The following is a 20,835-nucleotide window of genomic DNA, read 5'->3' on the forward strand; positions in this document are numbered from 1 at the left end:
ATGGCTGAGTAGATTTCGACGTTACAACGGTCGTGAGTGTGACTCCTTATGCGCTCAAATGCCGATGGGCTTCCTTCTCGCTGTCAGCTCTGGGAGAAGCATCAGCTAGACGTTTGCCTTCCAGGACTCCACACGACCTCGCTCGTGTCTTAGGAGCAGTGACTCAAAGTGCCAAAGGTAAACCTGTGAGCCGGAGAACTTTCCGATCGACAGCGCAGGTGACAAGAGCTCGGACCAGACACCTGCCGCTCCCTGCCAGCGCCTCTTCGGAGGCATCGGGGTGTCCAAGAACTGGGCTAAAATCCTGAGCGGAATACAGCAACCGAGGGCGACTCGGTGCCCTCGGCCCTTGCCAAGCGACCCAGCATTGCCTGGAAGCTGAAAAAGAAGATTGGACGACTCCAGGCGCTGACGAGGTGACTCACTCCAGAGGGTGCCGAAATTAAACGGGTTCCAGAGCGGTTCACCCACGCCCTTCAATTTTGGCTTCAAGCCCCGCTGTAAGCGTAGTAAGTATTTCATTATTTGTATTAAACGCACCCTACAGAGAACAGTTCGGTCCAGCTTAGCCACTTTCGTGTTTCATTCATAGAAGCAGTGACTGGGAGGAAAATAAGGAGAAGTTTTCAATCGAAACAGTTTACCGTAAATTCACTGGTAAATACCATTCTCTGTTAACAGTTGCGCACAACGAAATTGCCCTCAGGCAGACTATTCTGCAATTATTCACGCCTCTGGACAAATATTAGTCACTGCAACGACCTGGGTGCATTTGCAGTTCACTGGTTAATCCAAGAAATAAAAAGACACGGCAACCACCCACACTTTCCTGGGCGAGAGGAGAGCCTGTCGCAATTGTCGATAAATAGATTCTGTTCGACGTATAGGGTCCGTGCTATCCAGTAGGATTGCTGTCTTTATCAATGCTAGTTTAAAATAGCATAACATATTTAATGAGCCCCTGACTTCACAATATGCAACACTGTTGAGCTGATTTTGTCTTTGTTTATGTGACGAGTATGAAAGTTCCCGGACCTAATTCAGTTACTTTTGATGGAATTGTTGTGGGGCCGGCGGCAGGCATGTGGCCGGCCTCATTGGTGGTTGGGGGCCCAGCACCATGCTGGTTTGCCGGGGTCACCCGGTCTTACTGGATGTTGCAGGGCAGGGCCCTGAGAGGCTGTGGAGCACAGCCTGGGAGCCGGAGCACCATGGATGCCTGGAGCATTTAGGATGGTGGGTGCCTGGGCTGGACCCAAGGCACCAGGCTGGTCTGGGTGGCCCAGACCAGCTAGGACCGGCAGGGCTGTGGTCACACAGCATGGGGCATGCAGGCCAGGGCCGCAGAACCGTGATCACACGGTGTAGGCATGCAGGCCCACAATAAGTGATGGACACAGGTGTTCCATGGCTGGAGTCTGCAGCTGTTCTCCTGCAGGTGCCTGCAGGGGCTCCTTTTCACGTGGGAGGGACACATCCCCTTAAAGGGGCAATACACATGGGAGGGTCATACATAACAGGAATCAATACAAGAACAAGCAATGATGTTTATTTGTTTTGTAAGGCGCCTCAATTGGAGAGGTGGGGGGAGGGGGAAGAGTGTTAGGGAAAAGGGAAACGCGTGTCTGAACCTTCAAAGCTTTGGAACATGCAGATCGTTAAGGGCCAGGGGGTGGACCAGGGGAAGTGCAATAATACGAGCAATCATTCCTGCTAAACAGTAGTGTTGATCATACGAGATGACTTCAATGAAACCAAGGGGCAGTAGAGCCTTCAGCGTCCAATTCAGGCCCCTGTCAACACCCAGAGTCAAGAGAGAGGTCACATAGAAACGTCTCCAGGCGCTGCCTAAAGAAAAGGGGCTTCCACAAAGCTGGAGGGTGTTCCCGAGAGAAGACCATGACGTTTTCAGTAGCCTGTCAGCAAATACTCTTTTCTAGTGCAGACCAACGCAATGGAGAATGGGCAGTGCTTCCCAACCTGTTCTTGAATGTACAGTGTGACTGCTCCCCAGTAGACACGATGCACAGTGACTTAAAGACAATCCGCCTCTACACCCGGAGCTAATGCAGGGCGCGAGGGGCTGAGGTAATATGGGCTCTGGCGGCCCAGGATAAGGTTTCTCATGCTGTGGCCCTCCAGATGTTTACAACTACAAATGCCGTGGTCTAAAACATCTGCATTCTGGGACATGTAGTTCTGCATTTATAACGTGGACAGCAGTACAAAATGGGCTACACAAGCCAGGACCATAATTTAATTAGGGCAGCAAACTGTGTATCTCTCTTTTCACAATACACATAATGTAAGACGCAATTCTGCTCAACTATGTAGTATGCTCTGACATTAGAGACCCATACAATAATGCATATTTTACCTGTCTGGAAACTGGTCCTGATTAGTAAAACCTAGACCTCAGAACCCTTAAAAAATGGCTTATAAAACCTGGTTAATAATCTAGGGGTCCATAAAGTGAATAGTTGAGCGCCAATAATGTGACCCTGGGAGGCAATTGAATGTGCACTTTACAACAGATAAAAAGGTCCATATTGGATGCAGAGCGGGATGGAGTCACTTTAGACAAAGGTTGGACCTTCTGGCAGGTGAGCATTTGATCCAGTTCGGCGGTGCACAGTCTGCGCTCTTGTGGGATTCAGAGAAGGAAGCGGGTCCTAAATGGCAGTGTTCCCCCATTTATCAACAGGGTCAGCAGGGAGGTGTAATTTACTAAATGAGGCAGGTTTGTGTGGAGTATCCATCTCGTGAGACCTCCCGTGCCTGAGTTTCGCGAGAGGATGCACGGAAAGGACTCGACGGGAGGGACGCGAGAGAGAGCGGGGATCGGACCGGAGCATTAGGCTGAGTAGTGTGGGTTCACCTTGCTGCTCTTACCAGATCCCTACCTAATAATAAATTACAGACAACTTTGTGTGTATGGAAAATTTGTAGGCCGTAGGCATTTTATTTTCTTACAGAAAATCCATTATAACAAATCATTACATATACATATGCTTTTGGGCACATTGTGTCCAGTTCCGAAGCCGCTCAAGGCTCCTTCTGAGTCTTTGTTATCCCTGAGCCTTCGTTCCTGGGCACATGCCGCCACACCTGAGTGGGTGTCCTTTACGCCCACTCAGATCCCCCCCAAAAGCCCCCTACCTACAGCCTCTTGCCTGAAGTGCCCTAAAAATGTTGTCGGAAAAAAACCCCATCCCAACCTTTGATAGGTGCACTCCATCTTGGTGAAACACTTCCGGGTTGCTCCGGTGTAAGCCATGTCTTATGAATTGTAGACCTGTACTCTTGCAGTACTTCTCTACTTATTTATTTAACTTCTTTCTCGCTATCTCAATTGCGTGTCTCTTTTGTGCCCCATGCCAGATCCTTCTAGGTATTATTTCTGACATAAAAATCTCTGTCTTCCACCAGCTGCGAGCCAAGCTATGCAGTGACTCACAGATCTCTCTTTGCAATTTGCCCCTGTTCGTGCTCACCAGATCGTTCCCCCCCTAAGTGTATAACCAGGTACTCGGGGGGGGGGGGTTCCCTGAAACCTATTAAGTCCGATAGCCTGTCGTGGATGTCAACCCAGTGCATCCCCGGGAGGCCCCACCATGACGTAATTGTGTTCCTGAAATGTAATCCTTGATTCACCTCTTCCAGCCACCTGCCTGCCCGGGTCCCAAAAGAGTGCCCCACTATCCAAGCCGATTTGTAGGGTCCGACCTCTGTGGAAACGGGGGAGATAAATATCATATCAGTTCCTCCCTTATGTATCTCTTAAAACATTGCGACTTCCATCCCCCAATTTGTTTCACCCCCTTTGTTCCCAGGCCCCCCGCCCATGCAGAGGTTGCCGCCCCTATCCTGAAAGAGTGTGTCCCAAACTCGGCTGGATCCCATCCCGCCTTTGCCACTGCCTGCTTCAATACCGCCTGAAACTGATACCTGCTGAGCGTGCGGCCGTCCCTATGTATCAATAACTGCCCGTCAATTTCTGGTCGCAGATCTAAAAATTCCCTGGTGATGCATCTGGGACAGTGGTCCTTCTCTCTGATGCAATTGAGATCTATCGCTCTCCCCCTCCCTGTTTGGTCTGTCTTAGATTTCCTTAGCATTATTGACATACCTTTGTCGCCCATACTGATGTCTTTCCTTGCCAGGCCGTCTCCTGCCATCGTATTCCTGGCCACCAGTTCCCCTATTCTGAAAGCCCCATAGTACGCTAGCGCAAATGCTGCCCTGAACAGCGCAGTTTCATATGTGCTGCTGCAGGTATTTGGTAGCACTTTTAGTAAAATGATCAACTTCCCAAAATTGACCGGCCTTCTGCTATCTGGCTTCTTCCCCTCTAGCTTCGCCCATCCCCTCATCGCATATTTTATCTTATCGCTGTCAGTCGGGTCCGGTATGCCCGCCACTTTTGCGGTATATGCCACCGCCGCTAGGTGCGCTGCTGCCCAGCTTTTCTTTTTACCTTTGGCAAATGCCCCTTCCAGAAATTCACAGATTTTTTCCGTCGATATTTTTTCCACCACTTTTACACCTGTTTCCAACAACACATCTTTTACACTCTTTGCGTACTGCTTACCCGTCTTGTATGTCAGGGCATTCCTGGTCAGCTTGTCGATGACGTTTTCCTTTTTCCACTCTTTTTCCACCACTTTTGAGTCGACCTTGAGGCCAACCGTGCTTTTCTTTCTAGTGCCTTCAACAGGACCCATGCCTTTCGTGGCGTGGGCGTCTTTTCCTTGTCGGCGTCCGGTCTCTGCTCCCTGAATCTCTCCCACTGAAAACGAGAGATTGCATCAGCCACCACATTTTCTTTCCCTGCGATATGCCTCGCCTTTATGCATGTATTTAATTTCAGGCTTTCCAGTGTGATTGCCCTCATCAATTCCAACACTACACTGCATGATGCACTTCCCTTGTTTAACACATGCACTACTGCCATGTTGTCCGACCATACCGCCAACTCCTTATTGCCTAGCTCTTTCCCCCATGCGCATAACGCGACCCATATCGGGAAGAGCTCTAGTAGTGTTATGTTCTTTGTCCATTCCGCCACCTGCCATGATTCAGGCCACTCATCTGCGCACCACTTTCTCCCCAGTATTGCTCCAAAACCAAAACCACCGGCTGCGTCAGTGAATAACACTCTTCTACCTTCCTCGTTCACTGGCGAGCACCATATCACTGTACCCCTGAAGTTCACCAAAAATTCAGCCCAGACTTCTAAGTCTCTCTTGATTCCCCCTCCTAGCCGGACCCCGTGGTGCCCTTTGGTAGCAACTCTTGTCTTCAGCTCGATCCTTCTCTGGAACACCTTTCCCTGCGGTATGACTCTTCCTGCGAAGTTCAGTTTCCCTGCCAGTGCTTGTAATTCCTTCACGGTTGCCTTGTTTCTTCCTCGTAGCTCCTGTATTGTCTTGAGTAGCTCCGTCACTTTGTCCTCTGGGATCCGACACCTCCCCTTGTTTGAGTCGATCTCTATACCTAGAAATTGGATCACCTGTGTTGGTCCCGTCGTTTTCTCATCTGCCAGAGGAATGCCCCACTCACTCGTTATTTCTACGAATTTGTCCAGTGTTGCCTTGCACATGTCTGCCCCTTTGGGGCCGACAAATAAAAAGTCATCTAGGTAATGCACCATCATGGACTCCCTCATCTCCTGTGCCACTGCCCATTGTAAAAATGAACTCACCCTCTCGAAATATGCGCATGAGATGGCACAACCCATTGGGAGGCACTTGTCGATGAAGTATTCCCCCTCTCAATGCATACATAGCCATTTTTGTGAACCGCTGTTGACTGGTAACAGGCGAAATGCTGATTTAATGTCTGCTTTCGCCATCCATGCCCCTTCCCCTGCTTTCCCCTCACTGCTGGTTTCCTCTGACGAATTTCCCAACCATTCTTCCCCGCTTTTCTTCCCCCGTCTGCTCTTCCTGTCGTTGGTTCTGGGCGACTTACCCGAAACCATGACGCAATTTTTTAACATCTTTACTATTTTAATCCCAACATTATTATTCACAGTACCTTTCTTTTTATCTTTCCTCTTTCTCTTGATCATCATCTCCGTCTCCTCCTCTGTTCTTCCTGATTCTGGTCGCCCCCTCTTCTGTCCTTGAGGCACTTCTTCCTCGCCTTTGCTGCTGCTGTGTTCGATGAACAGTAGGGGGGATGCTGCCTTCGCCCTTTCTTCTTTCTGCATTACTTCCAGGACCCATTGGGCTCCATACTCTTTCTCCGCTTTTCTTGCCCATTCTGAGAATTCTTGGGCCCTCTTCGCTCTCCCATCCGCCATCTTTCTCGTCTGAATTCTGCCGGTCCCGCTTCCGTTTGGCAACTGCAACGACTATCCCTCTCGCTCGCTCCGGTGCCGTCTCGGTTGCCGCGTTAATCTCAAGCGACGAACGCTGTATAAAATGCGTGAACCCGCAAGAGCTCCGCTTATTGAAGGGTTGAAAGCGCGTGAGCCCGCAAGAGCAAACGTTTTTCCTTTCCCTTCTCCAGGTACCAAGAGCCTACCCGAGAGAGGTGAGCTCTTACCTGGTTTGTGCCGCCTCTCCTTTTCCAGGCTTACTTATACCCCCCCCCGGCCTTTTGTTCCTTCCTGGGGGCGGCCGCGTTACCCCCTGACCTCCTGCTGTTATATTTCGCACCTACCCAGGTGCTGTTTCCTGCCCTTCCTGGGCCTTTGTTTCTTGTGGCGCCATTCGGACGCCCCTCCCTACGCTTTTGCGCCGTTTTCCCCCCACCCCGCGCCTAAACTCCCAGACCCTCTATCGTTCCGCATTTCATGCGGCCCGGGGCCTGGGTCAAAGGACTCACCCAGCGCTCCTCCTCCTAAGACGCCTGCAGCCTCCAGTTACCAGCATCCAGCTGGAAACCACAGATACTCCGAAGCAAGAACAATTCCACAGCCCCCTGGCCAAGGCTGTTGGTTGCTTTAGAGACACTGGTGTGAGAATCAACACCAACAGTCATAATCCCAAAGGCAGTGAGATTAACTGCCTTGGTTGACAGCAGATTTACGCTTCGTACTGTGAGTACTGTTATCCATCATTTACCCACCACTTAAGTTGACTGCGTCAAGTGTTTGTTGGGCCACTACAGTTGGCCTGTAGGGGAACCGCGAGATTTCACATTACGCAAGTTTGACTTAGTAGCCGGTACATAACCCTGCCCCACCTTCCTCAAACAGCCGATTGAGGTCAGATGTTACCAATGCCCTGCGTCAGCCATGAAACCCACAAATATATGTACTTTGCTCTCTTTCATTGTACCAAAAGGGAGACCGTTTTCTCGCGATACGGCAATCTGCGACATTCGTCCAGTGGACAGATTGTACTTCCTCACGGCGGCTCTCTTAAAATGGCACCCGAAAAACACGATGTGCGCCCCCGTCCTTCTGTTTATCCACGAAACTAGAGCCTTGTATTCAAAAGGGCATAGCCCTACCCTTTTCGGCTCTGGCACATAGTTGGCAGGCAAAGGGCCAGTTGCAGATGCTGCCCACGTTCTCTTGTGATGTGGGCCGTTAATACCCGTGCAGCATGATCGTGGAGAGGGCAAGGACCTTGTTAAAGCACTGGCCAATGTGTATCCCTCATGAAATGCTAACCTCCTCTCTATGCCATAGCATTAATGTTGGTGCTATGGGTGGAGCTAAAGTGCCATCATATGAGTCAAAACTAAAAAAAAAACGATTGAGCACCGAGAACACTTTCAAAGATAAAAATGTATCTTCCATTTGTGAACACTTGCCATTCTCTTTGTCGCCTTGTTTAGTGGGATCACAGAATAGACACAATTCGTCAATCACTAGATCCATCTTAACCTCCCTACTGCAAAGACCATGTCCTGCACAGTGACTGCACAGTGGTCACTTCAGATGGGTCTATGTGTAGCCTTGCCCCGGGAAGAGGGACAGTAAGCCACCCCAGCTGGCAATCAGCAATGCACGCTGACCACTGCACATGGCCTGCGGCCAGGCACAAGGACATGGTCCATTCATGAATGCAAAAATAAATAAATAAGGATTGCTAGGCAGGGGATGATGAAGATCTACTATATAATAAAAAAAACTACGTTACTGAAGAAATAATGTTAGACATATTTATGGTTAGCCTTCTGTTCTAAAAAAAAATTGAACTTCTCTTTAAAATAACTTAAATTGAAGGAGTTATATGATTAACCCGTGAAGCCTAAAACCCGTTCTTATTGGCAACACTACTGTGACTCACGTTCCCGCCCACTGCTCATAATGTCATACATGAGGTGCCCTTGGCATTGCCCGGCAGGCCCCAGAGGTAGGAGCACTGTGCTCTGCCTGGACCATGTCCAAAGGCAATGACCCGTGCACAGTAATTATCCACCCGAAAATGAAGGAATGGTCTCTGGGGGCGTAGTGAAAGGCCTTCCCCGCCACGTGGTGACTGCTGGAAACTGCTGCAGGTTCACCGTTTCCAAGAGGCATCCCCAGTGCCCACGCTCCATTCACAGTGACTGCCAGTGGCCATGGCCTGTGGCTGGTCCTGTCAAGTATGATGTTGTGACAGTGCATATGGGTAACACAATATGGTTGTGTTGATAACGATAACTGCTGAATGTTAGTGTTTGTAAGGTTTTACATTGTAGCCATAACACATATTCATAAAAAAAAAAATGTTTAGCAAATTTAAAAGCTTTTTCCAATGAAGCTAATCCCAGCATCATTTATGAAGCTAACCCCAGCATCATTTAGGAAGCTAATCCCAGCATCTGATCCCAGCATCATTTAGGAAGCTGATCCCAGCATCATTTAGGAAGCTGATCCCAGCATCATTTAGGAAGCTGATCCCAGCATCATTTAGGAAGCTAACCCCAGCATCATTTAGGAAGCTAACCCCAGCATCATTTAGGAAGCTATTCCCATCATCATTTCGCTTTTATGCCTTCCATTCAGGCCACGGTTCATTTTCATCAATTTGTCTGGAGGAGAAGAGGAGCGGAACGCCACTTGCATTTCCGTCGCCTCCCTTCCACTCCCTTTCACCCCCAACATACAAATCCTCCAGCCTTTGCGCTGGCATGCATATTCATGCCGGTATAAATGTTGGAGATCCCTATGGAGTCTACTGGGCTTTCGCACCAGCAAAAAGCAGACAGACTCCATTGGGATCCATTTTAAACACGCCCTGCCATGTTTCCATGTCAGACCGCGTCTTCTCAGTCTGCATGGCGGAGTGCAAATGGGGAGGGCAAAGGGTGGTGTACACAGTTGTACAGCGCCTTTTGCCCTTCCATTTTGTACTTTGCCACTATCTGTAAGGCTACACATAACGGGTCTCCGCCGCTGATTCACGTGGGGCACCAAAATGAGCCCCACTGTGTTCTTTCTAATTCTTAGATAATTAATTCTGTTAAAATGTTACTAGACCACAGTATGATTGTCACAAAATGTATGCCATTGTCTATTTTCAAGGCCCGATTGGAGTTTCTCACAAAGAATCAATTCCACGGAGGTCATTTTATAAAAATTAGAACATTGAACGGATGGGATTGGTTACGTTTGCACTTATGTGCAAAATGGTCCCCTGCATGCAACTTTCACCACTACAAGGTACAAATAAAAGATGTCAAAGCAGGAAGATTTGAATAGCAGGTTGATTCCTTAGTAATCAAATGCATTTACACCGGTTCGAAAATCTCGTGCCGGCCTTTATGCATTTCGTGCCGGCTTTTATGCATTTGTTTTTGCTCGTGGAAGGCAGGGTTCAAGCAGATAAGCAATTCTGTTCCATGACCCAACTCGACCACAAAAAACACAAACATACCCCAGACTGGTATTTGAAATGTAAAACATTGCGTAAAGCATCACATTGTTTCTACTCCTGGGATAATGCTCAGGGGACTTCGAAAACGAGGCTCAGAGAGGCTAATTGTGCTCTTTTTCGTGATTTGGCAGTGGGAGCAGGTACGTGTGGACATACACATATACGACTCCCCACCGCCACATTTTTAATAATTTGCACGATGGAGTGCACATGTGCAGGACAAAAGGCGGCATAAACGCGTGCACACTGCCTTTTCCACTCTGCTGTGCAAATGAGTAAACGCTGCCTACCATGCTCGCATGGCAGGCAGCGTTTACAATGGATCCGTACTAGGCTTTTTGCTGCGTCATAAAGTAGGTGGACCCCATAAGGATACATCATTCTGGCCCGTATTAAAATGCACACAGGTGCACATGCTGGAGGATTTGTATGGAATAGAGGAAGGGAGACGGCTGAAACACATGTTGCATTCCCGCCCTTCCACTCCACCATACAAATCTTTGAAAATGAGCCGTGACGTAAAAAAATGCCTACGGCCCAGTGTCTGGTTTGTTTTCTTTATGTTCAGGTTGTCCGTGTCTTACCTGAAGCAATAAACAAGGCATTCCATATTTCCCCATTTTCTAACTTGGTTTTCTATCTTTCATACACTTTAGCGCTGAGAATCCGAAGAGTCAACACTCCGTTGAGGCGTCATGCCAGCACCCATGAAGAGCCTTCTTCCGTATCTATCACTGACATGTAACAGGTTCGTTGACTTTGTTCATTCACTATACGAAACGCCACTTCCATTGAGTATAGAAGAGACCGGAAGCACAGATACGCATATGCATCCCGTGAACGAAGAGTCGGGCAAGGTCCTGACCACGCCTGGCACGCCCACGTTAGAACATGCAATCCTCAGCCCACTTGAAGAAGCAGTGAGTGAAGAACCAGTGAGAGAAGAACCAGTGAGAGAAACATGTGTTTTTTCTCCTGGATCCAAGAAGGCAAATCTAAAACAGAATGAGGCTCCTCCTCCAGAGACTTCAATTCAAAACCACCAGGAAATTAAAAAGAAGAGAAGGTCTAGAAAGAGGAAGTCCAATGAGAAAAAGGGTTCAAGCGCGAATCGCTGGCACATATGGCTCGCATGCCTGCTGGAGTGGTTGCCCAACCAATTCCCCAAAGCTGGTGAGTTCTCTCCTGTTCACTCTTTACTAAAAATATTGACACAGGATGATATGCGATCATCATGACATGGCTGACGGGGGAGGAGGAACAGGGGTGCGGGTGGAGGGAATTCCCTCTCAGTTACTCTGCTGGAGGATAATTTTTGCGTCTGACCCTTTTGAAACGACACAACATGCGCCCCTGAGCATGTTTAGGGTATTATTTGACTTTAAATAGGAAGCAATGTATTTATTATGTGCAGCACAAAACAATGGGGGTCATTCCGAGTTTGGAGGCAGCCATGGTGCTATTAGCACCATGGCTGCCTCCAAACCCAGGTCCGGGTCCGGTCTCACTGAATGGAGACTTACCGGGTCATTCCGACCTTGGAGTACCCGGTAAGTCCCCATTCAGTAAACCATTCTCCATTCCCATTTGATCCCCCATAGGGCTCAATGAGAATGGGGAAGGCGCTTATTACGGGCCCGCAAATAGCGGGCCCGTTATTAGCACTCTGGTCCCTTAGCGGGACCGGCTAAGGACGTCTGGTCTGACCAGACGTCCTTTGCGTTTCCACTAAGGGACGTCGGAATAGGGCGGTAAGGGTTTACCAGCACCAGCATCCTTACCGGTGCCCGTAAACCCTTACCGCCCAACTCGGAATGACCCCCAATGACACACTCCATTTCACAGAATAAGCTAAAGAGCAATTTAGACCAAACACAGTAGAACTAGTGCTATTTACAAACACAGTTACATTTTGATTAAGCAGTTTGTCTCAAACCAATGCCTTCATTTAGTTGCTTTTGTGTGACTTGTGCCTAACCTCCAAATCGCTTGCCAGGTTATTTAAAGTCAGTCCAAGGCATTGTTGTTAATGTGTATTTGGTAACACATGTTGGGACATTATTGGCCATGGAACATCTCCTGCTCTTAACCATAGTTGAGATCTCATTGTAAATTCGCTGCATTACAAAATGTGGTTTAAATTGACAAGCCATTGAAAACGATGCGTTTTATAAGGTTTCTCTATGAGTCACTGTTGAGCATCTATCTCCATAAATAATGATGAAATCCATGATTTTGCACTTAACCTAAACTAAGTATAAAAGTGGTGGCCTGAGTTGATATTTAGAGCCTCTGCTAAACCTCTTAGAGCCTGATTCCACGTTTGCAGGCAGTGGTAAAAACATCTGGTAGTTTAAAATACCAAGGGCCCGATTCTTATGTTGGTGCCGTGAGCGTGTTAAAGAGCACGCTTCACTGTGCCAAATCTGGACGCCAGGATCCACCACTATTCTTAAGTTGGCCCGATTCTCAGATTGCGCAGTGAGCGTGTTAATTAGAACGTCTCACTGCGCCATATCTTAACGCCTAGGTACCACAACTATTCTGAAGTGTTCCTGGGCGTCTTCATAAAGCACGACAGTGCTTTCGCTGTAATCCGCCTGTTTCTAGTGAAAAGAGGCGGATCGCAGAATCTCAGCAGCACTTTCGTTAAATAACGAGGGACTTGTTATTTAATGAAAATGCTGCCGAGATCAAAACAAAACTCACATGCTGACTGCAGGCGCCACTTTAAGGCACTTTCTAAGGTGGAGGAGTGCTACAAGAATGCTGTGTTAAATGGCAGTTACCGAATGTGGCGGTTGCTAGGTTGGTTTCCCGCCCACCCTAGCAACCGCCACATATATTCCGAAAGTGGCGCATTCATTCTGACTTCGGTAGAATGTGCCACCTTCAGAATAGGTCTTAAATACCGAAAAGGTTGTTAACGCTTTCTCTGACCTTTTCGGTACTTAACACCCACTTCAGAATCGAGGCCTTAATGTTTTACCACTTTGCCAAATTTAGAGCAATAGAAGTGAAACTCTTCAAACCCACCACTTTTTTGTGTGCCTGGGCTCCAAAACGGAAGGGCCGCACAACCCTAAATCATGCAGACCCTTCAAGTTACTGCATGCTTTCATCATAGTTTACTGCACGCAATAATGGTAATACCGCCAAAATCGTAATCGGACCATAATTGCTCTTAATTAAATATGAGATGAAGGGTATTGTGCATTTAGCACATGGCTCTGGATGCTGAGATTATAAGGCTGGGAGGAAGAATTAAATGTGCACTGTTCATACGCCAGGAGAGGCTCTAGGTGGAAAGGAAGAAACTGTATAAATGCAACCCTACAACAGTTTTTTAATTATGTAACATTTTACCTTTGTAAGTAAAGTATGTCACTGTAAAACACTGAAAGTAAGATCATTGAAAAGTGCATAATTGACTCAAACTAATAACATCCTTCTGACCTAAAATTGTCAAATTCACAGAATTTCTAATGGTAAATTGTATCTCTTTGCCATATTTTGAGACACAGGATCTCGTGTTCTGTTATCTTAGGATGATACCACAACTTTATTCGGTCCGATAGCACAGCGAGTAGAGCGCTCGCTTTGAGATTTGATAGGTTTGAATCCCGGCAGGGCCAAACTCAGCCTTTCATCCTTCCGAGGTCGATAAATGAGCACCACACACCGTGGGATAAGCAGCACTCAGATACCTGAAGGTTCGTAGCGCTATATAAATGCTAAATATTATTATTATTATTATTCATTAACTTGCCGTCTTGTCACTGTTCGTGGTCTATATAGGCCAGACAGTCATTTGATGTTGGGTTAAGAGCACGTAGGTTACCTGGAGAAGTAGAATTACCATTTCCACAGTGTTCAGAAGGGATAGGGGGTATTGAGTAGTTGGCAGAAGGTGGTCAGAAGTGACTACTTCTCAGTCAGCTTTGGCCTTCGTAAGTTTGCCCGTAGGAGGTCCTGGCATAGGGTGGCAGTGCCTATTGACCTTACTTGTTCGGGCTTGCTGGCTAAATTAACATATGAGCACCTGTGAGATACCCGATTGGTATTGTTAAGACTTATTGCTGTCACCCAGGCCTATGAAAGGCTGTCAGAGAGTAGGTTTGTGTCGTAGGTTAACTCTAAAGTCGTGGACGGTGGGTCGGGAACCAGAAGGCCGATACACGTGTTTGCCCACTAGTGGTTTGTGGATGTTGTGCATGAGTGTCGGCAATATTGGATCAGTGTTCTGCAATGATAACTGTAGCCCAGGCATTTGCCAGGCATTGTGTGTTCCAATACTCTGTTGTGGGTAGGTAGAAATCCCTCACCCACATGCAAGTTTGCCAGTTATGTGCAAGTTAATGTGTGAGCATTACAAGATATCTGATGGGGCATGCTTAACATTGCTCATCCAAAGTGGTGACCAGCACTCGGGGTGAAATGAAGCATATCAAAACAAATACAATTTTGTGTGTGTTAACCCCTTAACTGCTGGTGGTTTTCGCTCCCAGTGCGGAGCCCTTTTCTGGACATTTTCGGTATGTCGCATTTAATCCCTTGTAACCTTTTTGTTACAAGTGACATCCTGGCCAAATTTGCACCCTTTTTTTCCCACATGTAGGCGGTCATAACACCACCAAGGATTCCTATTTTGCTGCAGGTGGGTGTGAGAAAATAACACAAAAGTGACCAGATTTTGTGTTTTTCTGAAAATGCCAATAAAATGTGGTACAAAGAAGCCTGTGTTTTTTTCCTTGTAAGAGCTAGGAACACATGTTTGGCTGTTGTGAATTTGCCATTTTCCAAGCTTTCAAGAACAGGTTGAGTGGAAACAAACGACATATTTTTTATAAGGTTACCCTCAATTTTGTGAGAGGCGATTTTTCCCTTTATTTTTCAATAGGACATGCTTGGACGGAACGGAAGAGGAGGGGTAAGAAAGCTGAATGGGAAGAGAGAAAGGCATACATTTCTGGAAAAGTAGACAACATTCCAAGTTCAGGAAGGTGTCAGTTGCGCAGAGCAGGCAACAACTATATAGGTAAAATTCCCATAATTTGGGCAAAATTGGAAACATGACAGAAAAAAAGGTATGTGCTGGACATGTTTGGACTTGTAAGGTAATGACTTCTGTGAAAATTGAGAAAAGCAATGCACCGCTACATTCACCTGATGTTTCTAGTTAGGAAATCACAGATTTTTCGTAATGTTTCACATAATAAATAAATAAATAAATAATGTTTCACAAAACAAGCAGTACCACAAGCCAAAAACTAAATGTGGTGAAGAATGGCAAGCATACATATTTTGAAAGAGCACAGGCACATTTTTTGAAGGATAGGTGACTTGCTCAGGTTACAAAAGCGTACAGTACCTAAAGCAGTGACTAAATGTAGATCACATTTTGGAAATTAAAGGGTTGTGTAACAAAGTGCAGGAGGACATGTATGAGAACGTTATCAAAACCAGATGGAAAGAGCAAATGTCCTACATTCCCAAATTCCCACAGGTGTACCGATAACAATGGTACCTCACATGTGTCAGTGCAGAGACCTGGGCGCAAAGGGAAAAGGCTAAACCACTGGTACATCAAACACCCTGGGGAATACTGGATTTGGTCATCTGGACAAACCCCAGGTTTGGGCCTACAGTGTCACAGCCACTAAGAAAAACAGGGAACCCTAGGCATTTCTGAAAAGAAGACACCTGTTGGAATCCAAAGAGATTTGACTTTCATGAATCACCCTAGAATAATTTACCCACAATGCCCGGCAAAGTCCAAAATGTAGGGAAAAAACACAATTATCAGACATTTGCCACCAGGAAACAACCGAAACATGCAGGCAACAACTCATGTCCTACCTTCCCACGTTCCCATAGGTGACCTAACAAAAACAGTACCTCACATGAGTGGGTGTACCGACCTGGGTGCAAAGGGAAAAGGCTAAACCACTGGTATGCCAAAGGGCATGGGAAGACAACATTTTTACGGTATTTGGTTTTGTGGACAACCCACAGATTTGGTGCCATTGTGTCGCAGCCACTAAGAAAAACAGAGAACCCCATGCATTTCTGAAAAGAAGACACCCTTGAGAATCCAAAGAGGTCTGACTTTTGCAAATCGCCCTAGAATGTATTACCCACAAGGCCTGGCAAAGTTCAAAATGTAGGGGAAAAAACCTACATTTTTAGACATTTGCCACCAGGAAACCACCGAAACACACCAGCAACAACACATGTCCTACCTTCTCACATTCCCAGAGGTGTCCTGACAAAAACGGTATCTCACATGTGTTGGTGCACTTACCTGGGCGCAAAGGGAAAAGGCTAAACAATTGGTATGCCAAAGGGCATGGGAAGACAACATTTTTACGATATTTGGTTTTGTGGACAACCCACAGATTTTGCCCTGGGGTGTCGAAGCAACTAAGGAAAACAAGGAATCCCATGCATTTCTGAAAATAAGACACTGGTGGGAATCCAAAGAGGCCTGACTTTCGCAAATTGCCCTAGAATGTATTACCGACAAGGCCCGGCAAAGTCTAAAATGTAGGAAACAAATCACACAATTTTCAGACATTTGCCAGGAGCAAACCACCGAAACACGCCATTAACAACTCATGTCCTACCTTCCCACATTCCCACAGGTGTCCCAACAAAAATGATACCTCACATGTGTGAGTGCACTTACCTGGGTGAAAAGGCAAAAGGCTAAACCACTGGTATACCAAAGGGACTGGGAAAACGAACTATTTTACATTATTTGTTTTTGTGGACAACCCACAGATTTGGCCCTGGGGTGTGGCAGCCTCAAGGAAAACAAGGAATCATATGCGTTTCTGAATAGAAGACGCCTGTGGGAATCCAAAGAGGTCACACGTTCGCAAATCGCCCTTGAATTTATTACCCAAAAGGCCTGGCAAAGTCCAAAATGTAGGGAATAAAAAAAGTTCTAATTTTTGCCTCCAGGAAACCATTGAAACACGCCGTCAACAACACATGTCCTACTATCCCACATTTCCACAGGTGTCCAGACAAAGACAGTGCCTCACATGTGTGGGTGCACTTACCTGGGCGCAATGGAAAAAGGCTAAATCACTGGTTTACCAAAGGGACTGGGACGACAACATTTTTACAGTATTTGGTTTTGTAGAATACCCACAGATTGGGTGCCGGGGTATCACAGCCACAATGGAAAACAGGAAACCCCATACATTTCTGAAAATAAGACACCTCTGGGAAGCCAAACAGGCCTGATTTTCGCAAATCGCCCTAGAATGTATTACTCAAAAGGCCCGGCAAAGTTGAAAATATAGTGAAAAAAACAAAAGTTTCAGACATTTGCCACCAGGAATCCACCAAAACGTGGCAGCAACAACACATGTCCTACCTTTCCCACGTTCACACAGGTGTCCCGACAAAAAGGTACCTCGCTCGCGTGGGGGCAGGCACTTACCTGGGCGCAATGGGAAAAAGCTAAACCACTGGTATACCAAAGGGACTGGGAAGACGAACGTTTCACAGTATTTGTTTTTGTGGACAGCCCACAGATTTCACCCCGGGGTGTCGCAGCCACTATGGAAAACAGGGAACCCATGCATTTCTGAAAAGAAGACACGCATGTCAATCTAAAGAGGTCTGACTTTTGTGAATAACTCTACAATTTATTACCCACAAGGTCTGAAAAAACACACCTTTCAGACATTTGCCACCAGGAAACCATTGAAACGTGTCAGAAACAGCACATGTCCCACCTTCTCATGTTTCCACCGGTGTCTTGACAATAACGGTATCTCACATGTGTGGGTGCACTTACCTGGGTGAAAAGGGAAAAGGCTAAACCACTGGTATACCAAAGGACCTGGGAAAACAAAATATTTTACATTATTTATTTTTGTGGACAACCCACAGATTTGGCCCTGGGGTGTCACAGCCACTATGGAAAACAGGGAACCCCATGCATTTTTGAAAAAAAAACACCCGTTGCAATCCAAAGAGGTCTGACCTTCGCAAATAACCCTAGAATTTATTACCCACAACGTCCGGCAAAGTCCAAAATATAGGGAAACAATCTAATTTTCAGACATTTGCCACCAGGAAACACCGAAACATGCCGTCAGCAACACATGTCCTACCTTCCCATGTTCCCACAGGTGTCCCAACAAAACCGGTACCTCACATGTGTGGGGGCACTTACCTGGGCGTAATGGGAAAAAGCGAAACCTCTGGTATATGAAAGGGCATGGGAAGACGAATGTTTCACAGTATTTGGTTTTGTGGACAGCCCACAGATTTGGCAGCGGGGTGTTGCAGCCACCATGGAAAACAGGGAACCCATGCATTTCTGAAAAGAAGAAACCCGTGGGAATAAAGATTTTCCATAATAACTTACTAGAAATTCTTGATTCTATTAAAGACACGGAGGGGAGCATTATGCTTCTCTTTCTTTTATTAATATAAATAGAAAGCTCAGCAGCAAGTGTTAATGCACCTTATTGAAAGCGCAGGAGTGCGTGGCAGACAAAAGGTGCATGAAAAAACACAACAAACTTAGTAAACATTAACAAAAACAGTGTAAGTCCAAGAAAAACTCCATTTCCCAAGATGCTTCAGGAAAGGTCCAGCAAAGGTTCACTAACATGTGACTTAGTCCACCAATGAATAACTGGCTGTCCATATAAACAGTCATACAAATTATGTCACTTCCTCTTTCGAAAGCTGCGAACTTGAAAAACGGTGAAAAGAAGGGCTGTAGCTGAGGTCATCTCGAGACTGAAGCCGAAGCAGAGCTGATTAGGCAATCAGGAGGGCTTGTCTGGAGCCGCTGTCAGAGAAGAGAAAGTAACTAGAATTAGTTTCTGCATCAGAGAATCCTAGTTCCCCTTACGGGGGTGGGAGAGAAATAGTGTGTTAACTTGACATGCATAAGTCAGTCCAATAAGCAGTAACATTCCCAAACCAGTCGCACAATTATAACCCAAAGGTGGTAGCGCTGTTATTTCTCTTGCTGGGCGGGATAATGCTCGCCTCCGTGTCTTTAATAGAATCAAGAATTTCTAGTAAGTTATTATGGAAAATCTTTATTCTATGTCAAGACCGGAGGCTCCCATTATGCTTGTTTAAAGCTTACTTACCATGATAGATGCTGGTTGTTCTAGCGGTTTCAGGTAGAATTCCTTGAATATTGATTCACCTGACCAATCCGCCATTCTCATGATATCTTCTAGGCGTACTCCGACCTGAAATGCTTTGGAAGCCATGGCTCCTCTAACGGAGTGGGCCCCGAAATGCAGGGTATCTATTCCTGCTTGAGTCAGAGTCCAGCGCACCCAGCGTGCTAGAGTTGGAGACGAAACTGCCTTGTGCGGTTTACGCAGGGCTATTAGCAGTTGCCCGTTAGGGGAAGTCCTAAGCGGGGCAGTCTGCTCCTCGTAAACTTTTAAGCATTTAACTAGGCAAAGCTTAGGTTGATCTTTGAAAGCGGGGTACGAAATAACCCTCGAGTTACATTTCGTTCTCCTGTGCAAATGGAATACCACCCCATCAGGAGAAAAGGTCCTGCCCGCCAGATCGAGGGCTCTAACGTCAGAGACCCTCCTGCAGGAGACTAAGCAGAGCAGTGTAGTAAGTTTGCCTGACAAGGCAGTCCGAGACAGGTCCTTGTTATGCGGCCATGACAGAAAAAGATTCAGAACCTTGTTGACGTCCCAAAGCTTATCATAGCGAGACGGGGGCGGAATTGTAAGTCTTATTCCTTTAAGGAGTCTGCAGACGAGCTGATGCTCTCCAGCTGGAAGCCCTTGAATGAGATCATGCCCGGCGGAAATAGCCGAGCGGTAGGCGTTAACCGTCCTATAGGCGAGGCCTCTTTCAACTAATGAAGCCAGGAAATTTAGGATTTCCTCTATAGGTGCTGAAACTGGATGTGAACCGTTCCTATGGCACCAGTTACTCCAGGCGTTCCAGGAGTTAGAATATCTCTTGAGGGTAGCAGGGGCCCAGCTTTCCTCAATGAGGTTGATTGCCATGGCTGAAATGCCGGGAATCCTCCACCTTGACCTGAAATCCTCCAGGCTGCTAGGTTCAGTGATCCGTTGAGGAGAAGGGGGTGACGCTGTCCTGATGGATCCAGAAGGAGATCTGGAAATTGGGGTATAAGGATTGGAAAATCCAAAGAAAGTTCCAGAAGAATTGGATACCAGGTCTGAGAGGTCCAGACCGGGGCTATGAGGACTAGGTCCGTATGCTCCTGACGGGCCTTCGCCAGGGTTCTCGCTATCATTGTAAATGGAGGAAAGGCATAGAGAATCCCCTGGGTCCACTGCTGTAGGAATGCATCGGTCGCAGCTGCTGCTGGGTCCGGTCTCCAACTGTAAAAGATGGGTAGCTGGGAGTTGAGACGGGATGCAAAGAGATCTACAGACATGGGGCCCCATGTTCGCTGGAGGCGGAGAAAGACTTCTCTGTCGAGCCTCCAGTCGCTGAAATCTGTGGAGTGACGGGAGTGCCAGTCCGCCACTACGTTTGTGAGCCCTGGGAGATATTCCGCTGTCACTGAGATCTGATGTTCCAGACAGAAATGCCAAAAATCCTTGGCTAATTCCACTAGAGGTCTTGACTTGGTCCCTCCCAGATGATTGATGTACCGTACTGCGGAGATGTTGTCCATCTTTAGTAAGATACAACAAGTCGCTTTGCCTCTGGCAAAGGAGCGCACAGCGAAAGAGCCGGCGAGAAGCTCCAGACAGTTTATATGCATTTTCAGCTCCTGAGGTGACCAGAATCCTCCTGTGGCTACAGAGCCGCATCTCGCTCCCCAACCGGAGCGACTGGCGTCTGATTCTATGATAATATTGGGGGATGATCCGAAAATGGCTCTGCTGTTCCAAGCTTCCATATGAGTGAGCCACCAATTGAGCTCCGTGCGCGCAGAGGTCGACAGTGTCAGACGTTGAGAGTAGGAGAGGCTCCGTCTCAGATGCTGACCCTTGAGCCTTTGCAATTCTCTGTAATGAAG

The 20,835-nt window shown here is 47.0% G+C and overlaps 1 protein-coding gene across 2 annotated transcripts in view; it reads left to right on the forward strand.

The window, feature by feature from the left end:
- The first annotated feature begins 1 nt into the window (after position 1).
- Positions 2–20,835, forward strand: part of LOC138451714 (uncharacterized) — a 220,565-nt gene continuing 199,731 nt past the window's right edge. For both annotated transcript variants that reach the window (XM_069604924.1, XM_069604925.1), the window contains exons 1-2: positions 2–509; positions 10,478–10,994. In XM_069604924.1, coding sequence (XP_069461025.1) covers positions 10,517–10,994 — 478 coding nt within the window. In that variant the 5' untranslated portion in view covers positions 2–509; positions 10,478–10,516. The remainder of the gene's footprint in view (positions 510–10,477; positions 10,995–20,835) is intronic.

Source organism: Ambystoma mexicanum, chromosome 1p, assembly GCF_040938575.1.
Source record: "Ambystoma mexicanum isolate Mex_15411 chromosome 1p, UKY_AmexF1_1, whole genome shotgun sequence".
In the NCBI taxonomy this organism is placed as follows: Eukaryota; Metazoa; Chordata; class Amphibia; order Caudata; family Ambystomatidae; genus Ambystoma; species Ambystoma mexicanum.